This window comes from Papilio polytes, unplaced genomic scaffold, assembly GCF_000836215.1.
Source record: "Papilio polytes unplaced genomic scaffold, Ppol_1.0 DF821067.1, whole genome shotgun sequence".
Classification (NCBI taxonomy): domain Eukaryota; kingdom Metazoa; phylum Arthropoda; class Insecta; order Lepidoptera; family Papilionidae; genus Papilio; species Papilio polytes.
The window spans coordinates 2,628,520-2,638,397 of NW_013528137.1; the positions used below are offsets into that span (position 1 = coordinate 2,628,520).

General features: G+C 33.4%; 1 protein-coding gene across 1 annotated transcript in view; it reads left to right on the top strand.

The window, feature by feature from the left end:
* LOC106109679 (BAI1-associated protein 3) overlaps nucleotides 1-4,417 on the top strand; it is an 18,015-nt gene extending 13,598 nt beyond the window's left edge. Inside the window, exons 16-23 of the mRNA XM_013291265.1 lie at nucleotides 3-67; nucleotides 698-788; nucleotides 1,536-1,698; nucleotides 2,049-2,274; nucleotides 2,568-2,733; nucleotides 2,942-3,101; nucleotides 3,315-3,549; nucleotides 3,871-4,417. Of these exons, the coding sequence (XP_013146719.1) occupies nucleotides 3-67; nucleotides 698-788; nucleotides 1,536-1,698; nucleotides 2,049-2,274; nucleotides 2,568-2,733; nucleotides 2,942-3,101; nucleotides 3,315-3,549; nucleotides 3,871-3,965 (1,201 nt within the window). The 3' untranslated portion in view covers nucleotides 3,966-4,417. The remainder of the gene's footprint in view (nucleotides 1-2; nucleotides 68-697; nucleotides 789-1,535; nucleotides 1,699-2,048; nucleotides 2,275-2,567; nucleotides 2,734-2,941; nucleotides 3,102-3,314; nucleotides 3,550-3,870) is intronic.
* Nucleotides 4,418-9,878: the final 5,461 nt, after the last annotated feature.

Sequence of the window (9,878 nt, forward strand, 5' to 3'; positions counted from 1 at the left end):
ACCGCGCTGCACTACGCCGACCTGGTGCACGGCGCGCTCGCCGACCAGGGATACTACGAGAACCACGGTCAGTGTAGCTGTAGAACTTCAAGCACTAGTTATTGTATTACTTGGTCGGACGTGAACTGGTTTGTCAGATATTTATATATTCAATGTCAAACATAATAATTTAGTTTCCCAAGAAGTCAGAAGACCAACCCCCTATTCCACCACTGACTGATAGACGCTCAGATGGCTTAAAAATAACGTCATTGTCAGATAAAGGACCAAATTCCGATATTTCCGTCACTAATTTTACACGTTAGATTGTTATAAGACAATTTACAATTTGGTGGGGCAGGCCTTAATTCTTCTGATTGATGTGGCTAAATTTATTAGATTCAATTAGTATCTAGTTCAATGTACTAGACATTGAACTAGATACTTCTAAGCGAACAATCACACTATCTGATTACATTATAACTTATATTACAGTTTTAGTTTTGTTTTGTCTAATTGAGATTTTAAGTAAATCGTCACCAAGATTTTTGTAGGATGATAAGGATTTGCAACAATTCAAGTTTATTAGTTAGTTGTCTTTGACAACATAAGGAAGGTCAGAGATGGATTTATATTACGAAGCTCGAGATTTTATTACAGCGAAATTAAAAGTTAAAATAAATTCCTTTGTTGTTGTAAAATCCGTTCTGTATCTCAGGACAAAATAAAACAACGGAGGAGATATGTACGATTGTAAACAACCTGGAGTACGTGCGGCGTTCGCTCGCCGAGTACGACGATGAGCACATGTAAGTGCATTGATAATACCATTTGCCATACAAATACAAAGCGAAACAATTTGCACAACCTATTTACGTTACAAACGTGCTTTTGTTAACGTTGTTATCTTGTTAAGATTTATGTTTCAGGTTTTTTTGTTTTCCTTATTTCCATGGTATTGAAATACACAATATATTCACTCTACTTTGTCAATATTATTTATTTATTCATTTAAATTAGGTTTATCAACATAATTACATGATTTTAACTGACTTGTCACAGTCAAGAACTTTTGAAGCTTCCAAGAGATTGTTCCTAAGAAATCAAGTAAAACTGCACTTTCCTACAAAGGAAGAAAATTTTCATTATAAAAGCGTAAGAGTTGTTGAGATTTTCTTACACTACAAAACTTTCTTCTTTGTATTTGATAATAAAAGTGGCGAAGCAATCGAGAAGTTGTTTAAAGAACGTTAAGAAGCAATGTCTTAGTTTTAAACGACTTTAAAACTTATGTGATTCTTACTTCTTACTAATATTATAAATGCGAAAGTTTAGATGGATGGATGGATGAATGGATGTTAGAGTTTGTAGTATAAACCGCTGAACGGATTTCAATGAAATTTGGCATAGATGTAGAGTATAGTCAGGAAGGATAAAAGGAACGGAGTCGCGGGCGAAAGCTAGTAAAGAATAAAATATTCTTTTACCATTAGACTGTCCGAATTAATGTTAGATATTTATTAAAATATATCTTCCAACATTGTTTTAACATTTAGTGTAAATGACGACAACGCGCGGCAACTTGTTCGTGGCGCTCTGGGCACGCTAGACGCGCGTTCAACCCGCGCTGCCGCTCCACTGGCGGCGCGGGCTCGTCCTCCGCTGCGTAAGGCAGTGTTCCATCTTGCCTGGTCACCGGACACCTTGCCTACACCAGAGGTACCATTTTTCAAGTGTACATGTACCGTGTAGTAACGAAAAAATACTTTTCGAAATAATATCTCTACACATCATATTAGTTTCATACCGTTCTAATATACTCTATTTTATTGTTTCTCAATAAAAATGAATCATTTTGAAAGGGAAGTCCTTGGCTTCTTAAAACAGGAATCCTAGGTAAGTCGTCAAGGCAACACTGCTTGATGTAGTTATCCTTAGTGTGCAATAAAGATATCCTTATTCTTATTTTTAATTTATACTCTGGTACTCGTAAGACAGAAAATTCTTAGAGACTGAGGCATATTCAAATTTAACTATTTGATATTCATTATACAATATTGTCCTATCAGGCCATAACTCCCTTATTGGAGTATTTAGATCAGCATCTATCTTCACTGAACACATGGCTGCTACCGCGTGCTTTCACTCGAGCTTTAGCCGGCTGTTGGAGCGCCGTGTTGAAAGAAGTGTGGGCTCAAGCGGACGCTGGGGGTGCGGAGAAGCCAAGAGTCTACCATCATCGACTGAGAGAGGCTCTCGATTTGCTTGCTGAATTTTTCCATGCTGAAGGGAAAGGTAAGTAATGCTTATGATTATTCTACGACCATTTTGGCCAAAGAGTGGTCAAAGTACGATAAGGTATCCATTTATTCAATTAAACTCTACATTTATAGCTCTCGCTTTGTACATACTTCCTATTATTAAATTTTATTGTTTTTGTAAAACAATATTATAATTAAGCAAAATGGTATTACGGACAGCATTACCAATGTTGTATGGTATTTACTACATTGGTAATGCTGTCGATCACTAACAGACTGTATAACCATGTTTTTATATAGAGAACAACTAGCAACTCATATGTGTAGGTCTGCCAATGTCGGAGGTGCACAGCGGCGAATGGTCTCGACTGGAGCAGCGCATGCAGTTCCACCAGGCGCAGACAGAGGAACTGCTGGAATTGTGGCTGGCGGACCGCGTTTTGGACCAGTCGCGCACGCCTTTGCCGTCGCCGTATGGATCTATATTGGTCAGGTTAGTATACTCTTTTCTATTTAGTATTCCATGAGGATCAATTTTCTCTGTAAGTCTCTTCCACATCCTTCTGTCTTTAACATCGAAAAACCGATTTTTAATACCATTTAACAATAATATTAAAAATTAATCAACTAAAATGTTTAATTCGCCACTCTTTCACTATGGTTAGATGAAATTGTTAATACGTGAACATTATTGTACGTAGAGTGTACTTCAACCACGACTCGCTGTCTGTGGAGGTGCTGTCAGCACGTGACGTCATCCCACTCGACCCTAATGGATTGAGCGACCCCTTTGTAGTGCTCGAGCTACTTCCAAAGCGACTGTTTCCCAAAGCTCAGGAACAGACAACTAACGTTCAAAAGGTAACTTTATTTTGTTAGCTTTTATGTAACTATGAACACTATCTCATAGTGTATGTATTTTGTTATCACAACAATAATAACCATTTCCTTTCTTATATTAACTAGTTAAGTTACTCAAGGCCCATAATTTTTCACATAGAGTAATGACGATTTTGAATTAAAAAAGTAAAGCAATTCATGAAGACTGCGTGGTAAATTGCTATTTTCCAACAGAAAACTTTGAACCCGGTGTGGGACGAATGCTTCGAGTTCGCGGTGACGCTGGAGATGTGCCGCTCCCCGCAGGCGACGCTGGCGCTGTCCGTGTGGGACCGCGACGTGCTGACAGCGGACGACTTCGCGGGCGAGGCGTTCGTCCCGCTGTCGCGCGTTTCCGGCGTCAATAGCCACGCGCTGCCCGACCCGCTGCGCCCGCTGGAACTGCCGCTTATGCAACTACATGACCGAGGTGAGCATCTTAAGTTGCGGATAAGACAGTCGCAGGTGTAAATTGCCGTGAATGTACAATGTAACGCGGATGTCCGCACTGTACGAATATAGATGAGATTCGCTTACTACTGTACACTGTACACTTATTACTAATCAGTTTGGTTGGCGGTTTAGAGTGTGTTTATTGAAATTCATTGACACAAAGTTATAGTTATATCAAAAAAGTTTTTAGAACTCAAATTCAATAAGGAAAGGGAAGTTAACGGACCTTACTAAATTTGAAATAGCATTAAAACGGCTTGCACGTAGCAAAAGATATTTACAAATGACATCTTTGCAGGGCATCCGATTTTGCAAATCCTGGAGTCACGTACAACGGACAAATTGGCGATGGATTTCGTCAAGAAACAAAAATTAAGATTCGCCGAACAGTAAACGTATTTTCTCTTGTTAAATCTATTTCAGTTGTCTTCTTCGTTTGTTTGTGTGCGCACAACGTCCATATAAATGTCGACAATATATAAAATATATAAAAAAAAATCTATTAAAATTCTAATCGTTTATTCGCATTCATTAACGTAGGTGTTCGTTGATGGTTTTAGGAAACATTTGAATTATTGTAAAAATTACTACAAGACTGTGTTATTCTTCTATTCGTGAGAGATAAACTTGTAAAAAAATGAAATTTCAACAAATTTTATATGTGTATAGCGTGCACTTTCGGAGCTTATGTCCTTAGATGTTAGACTCTATTAGAAATTCCCGACCAAGTACTATAAGACTCGTTGTAAACTTTTATTTTTATATTTCTTACTATATACTTCGTAGCGTCTTGAATACGAACTATCATATTGTTTTGCAATTAATATTTGCTCAATAACTCTATATGGAAGCAGCTAAAAAATACTACGGGTTCAAAAATGTAAAATAAAATATTATTTTTTTATTAATGCAGAGTCAAGAGTAATATTCACCTATTAAATAAAATGTGTGACGTTCGTTTTCGTTTCGATATTATGTACGATTTATTACGAACTACTCGTACATATGAAATGTTGACTCGACCTTGAAGATGGTGTAATACGAGCTCGTACTTTGATTCAATTTAGTTCATGTCTACGTTTGACCTCACCAGGACAGACGGTTGTGAATTTTTTCTAATAAAAAATCAGGGTTCTCTTTACAGTCCTATTTAACAATTTCTAAATTATTATTTACCGAATCACTATACTTGTGGACACTAGGAAATGCACCTTTCCCGTACCCGCCGCTTTTATAGTAACTTTAATCTATTTTTTTAATGACTGATTTATTGTTATTTTATTCGATGTCTGTAGATGAAGCTAAATTATATAAAAGATGTTCAATGTGTATACATATTTATATTGTACTTATTGATAAAAATATATCGATGTTTAAATAAGTAGGTTACAATTTTAAATATAATAAATGTTACTTCGAACGTTGTATTGGTTTGGGTAAAGAATGAATGTAAAATTAACCATATCATAATTTTGTTTATGTACGAATTTATCATCGGTTTTACTTTCGGCTTGAAACTTTGAAAAATATAGAAAAGAAGGTATAATCACTATTTTAATCTAAGTTATACATTTAAAAAATAATTAAACGTTTTCTAATAAAACATCCCTATGTACTTATTTCGAACGAAGTTAATACGTGAGGGGAATTCGAAAAACAAATGAGTCTGGAACGATGAATGCCCAAACATAATGATGAAAAGTTTTATACTTTCTATTGTAGAAATACTCTTTTATATTCAGCCTGTTAAATTACTTTCGGAGCAAAAAGTTTTTAATGTGTCTTATAACCGCTTTAAATGTTTACTTATAAAATATTTAGCCATTAAATATTGTAATTCCGTTTAATAAGAACAATCCATATCTATGTAACAATCATATCGTGGAGCTTAAAATGTTTTGATTCCAATATAAAATTAAAAATTAAACTAAATTTGGCAAAAGATGATGTAACTTGACCACTCGAAACGTCAATTAAAATTATGACATTAAATAAAAAAAAAAATTAATACCCCCGACGCAAAGAAAGCTTATAAAAGTGTGGAATACTATTCAATTTTTGAATTATACGTAAAAAGAAAACACTAATCGTTCAATACATAATCTTTTTTTTAAATTTATTAACTAAAGTAACATGTAAATGTCGCTATAAAAATTTCTTAACTAAAAGCAAACCTCTCTTTTTGTGTCGGGGGTTAATTAGACTATACAAAAAGTAATTTAAACACATCATACATTAAATGTGTATATTTTGGATACTGTACAGGACGAAGCATACTTTAACAATTTATTGTACTATCACAATCTGTCCAATATTTTACAGAAACAATTCGTTTTATAAAAGTCTATTTAATTTTAAAATGCCACGATATATGCTTTTATTCCGACATAATCCAAACGGTAGATTAGAAAAATATTTAACTAAATGTATGTTTTAAGTGTGTACGCAAATGTATATTGCATTGAAACAATATATGTGTATACTTGGATGTAATATGTTCCTAGCTTTAAAATGAGTAGATCAATGTATTTATTTATATTCTTTTGTTGTGACTATAAAATAAATAAAGTAACAAAATAATCGTTTTCTTTACCTCTGATCTTACAAGCATTCAGATAATTAAAAAGATATATTGCTATCCGCAGAGATAGGAAGAGATTACTTTAAATGTTTAAGGTCGGTTTTCATTGCATACAACACTTCTGTAAAAGAACGTTTTTTCCAAATATAAACTCAAGTACCATGTGTATATTAATACACATTAGTAATATAGCTAATTTGTAAGGTTATATAAAAAAATCACTATCTTTACAATGTAAAGCCGTAAATTTTTATTAAATTAATATTTATAAATATCTTCCAATAATTTTAACTAAGATTGTGTTAATTATATCGCCTTAATGGCTGTATTTTATTAAAATTTAACTGTAGAAAAATTGTAACCGAAAATAACTATATTGAAAGCAAGCTGTAAAAGCGAATATTGAATTTGGTTAATGGTTGTAAATGAAGTGCGTGGGTGCGTGGTGTGCGGGCGCGGAGCGTGGGTAGAGGGGAGGCAGATGAGTCGATTTATCAGTGGGCCGCCATTTACCTGCGAAGGATATTCGATTAAAACGGATACCCGCCTCGCACTTTTTGCAACTTCAATGAGATATTTTTATAACCCCATACTTTAGATAAACATCTGCCCTGTATTGACAGAAAAAATATTTGAAATTTATTTATTTTGAGCGTGTGTTTTTTGTCTTTGTTATTTTTACGGTTTAAATTAAAGTGTGTAAATGCAAAATTAAGTTTTATAGCGTAAGAAAAAAGTTAAAAAGATGTGTAAGACAGACAAAAAAAAGAAAAATCACTTCTGCCTCTACATGTTCCATCAGGTAACAATAATAACTGTTATATAATTTATGTTTCATTATTTTAGTTGATAATTTCAGCACATACAATGTCACATAGTATTGGTTCATTGTGAAGTTTAATCAAATCCTAGTAATGGAATATATTTGCAAATGCAATATTCCATTTGGCGGCGCCGCAGGCGACGACTGTTGATTGGATATCGAGAGTTGCAAACAATCCAAATTTCCAACCAAACATCGCTGGTTTTGGGAACTTAATTCTGTTACATACTACGAAGTTTATTGTTATTATACCAGGAAATTTATATCTATTAATTTGATGTTTAAAAATACACATGATGTTTCTACTTGACATTTCATCGTTTAGATTCTCATTATCATATCTTAATTTAATCATCTTTTCATAACCCTAACTAACATTTTATCATAACATCTGTGAAGTAATGATGAACTACAACCAACTTCGCTACTATAATAGTAGTTCGGAAATCACAAAAATACAATATAAAAATATTGTAAATCGAATATTGGTCGAAAAGCTAAAAGCGAAATATCACACGGCAAGCACACGTCAAAAGCCTTTGTTGAGCTTACATATAGAAAAATGAATGTTCGGTTAAAAAAGATTTCTGTTCGCCATCGAATATTTTGCAGTTGTATCGACAATAATTTGTTAAAAAGTTATTTCAGTGTGACATTGTGTTCGCCAAGAGAATTCCCCGAATTGACGAAATTATTTATTTAGTGTACCTACAATAAACTGCTATTTCTGTGAAAAGGTTTTAGTAACCCACGCTTACCTGTAAACATTTGTATAGTTTTATTTGAAAACTGACAACAGTCTTAACAAACATGATAGTGGTATATTTACATAGTCAACCTCAGTTTCATTAACTCTGGATTACCCGCATAATTTCGAATACTCACCGGCTCCCGTATTGTTAATTGGCTTTTACGTCGACCTATTTCAATTTGGATGGCCAACTTTGAATAGGTAACAGTGTGCTTACACTAAACTTGCTTATGTTATTACCCATTGTTTACATTGTACCTTAAATCCTATTAATTTGGAGATAACTTGTTACGTTCAAATCCTACCAAGCCTAAGTTACTTGATGAAGAATTCGTGCGCGAGCATTTCTGAAACTCTAGATTGGCGTGACCATAATGCAATTTTATGTAACAAAGTTTCTTCACACTAATGAGTTTCTTTTGCTGTAGTTATAAATTGATTATTTAAAAAAAATGTAGATAAAGTATTAAAAAAATCTATAATTTTTTTTCATATGTTTTTAAATCTTGTTAACTAAACCGTTAAGAGTAAATTAATTCTCGATCTCAGAACTACATCATGTAATGGCTCATGTAAACCATTCAGGATTTAATCAGATGTGGAACGTAATAACATAGATTAGTTGTGACTGTGAGTTGAGGTTTGCGCATAATTGGAATTCTATTACTAACTAATATTGTATATTTTTTAAGATTTATAAATATAAATACTTAGGAAGATTAAACAGCATGATATATAAAAGTTATAAAAAGTGTAGATATGTAAAATTTGATATGTCGGAATCCTAAGAAGGTGTGTAACAGACTTTAAATACTTATCACACTAACATTATAAATGTGAAAGTTTAGATGGATGGATGTTTGTTAGAGTTTGTAGCCTAAACTAGTAAACGGATCTCAATAAAATTTGGCGTAGATGTAGAGAATAGTCTGGAGGAACACATAGGCTACTCACTTTTGTTATTTAATTTCACGCGAACGGAGTCGCAGGCGAAAGCTAGTATACTAATAATACAAGTAGCTGTTGCTCACGACATCGTCCGCGTGAAATTATAACAATAATAAAAAAAATATATCCTTTACTCATTGATTACGCGGCTTTTTAATAATGAAAGATTTTTTTAATCGGCCCAGCAGTTTTTGATTATACTCCAAAAACATATTATACAATGTTAAAAACAACATATTTAAGTACAAATAATCAGGGAATTACACATAAGAGGTAGTATATTGTATTGTACAAATAGCATTGATTGTATGGAACAATACCTTTGAAATGTTTTCATACACGGTATTGAAAAGGGATCGGACAATAGACACGGCGACCGAGGCGTAATAATACGTAGTCTAAGTATTTATTCCGTTTAATATCGATTTCAAAACTTTGTATTACAGAAAAATATATGATTCAATAGCACATTAGTGTACACTCATGTATTCTAGGCAGTAAGTCTCAACTTACAAAATTTGGATTCCAAGTTATGAAGGAGCACTAATGATTCTGTTAACTGTCTAGATTATCGTTATTCCTAATTATTGTTACTGAGTTTTTCGCTTCTACAAACACAAAAAACGATTACTATTTTGTGGTAATAGGAGTTTAAGAACGTGCACATTTTTGACTAAACTATCGCACAACTGTTTAGTTGCACTTTGATTCCTATAAGCTTATATGGTGTGCACACTACTCGACTTTCAGTTGTGCAACTAAACTATGCAATGGGCCGCGAAACAATCGACAATCGCACGACAGTTGTGCGATTGTTTAGTCAAAGTTGTGCGCCCGATCTAAGTCTAAAAACTTCCTTTAAGAAAATTCCAGAAAGAAACAACTATAAGGAATATAAAATAAAATGTAATTCGTCTTACTTTGCATTTGTTTGAAGTCAAAATCAATTCACCTTTGAGTCCGCCGCTCCAGACAAAGGTATCTTTATTTGATTTACGATATCTCCCACGTTCAGTGGTTTATCCAATTTGCATTCAATTTATGAAATTCTAAATAATTTTTCCTCTGAAACATGAACACGTTTAGAAGAAAAATCGTGTTATTTTAAAATGAATTAAAGCTGGTTAAAACCTGTAATCATTTACATTTAAAAATTTTCCTTTTACGTATAGACAAGAATAGTTTTTAGAGTGAATGTAATAA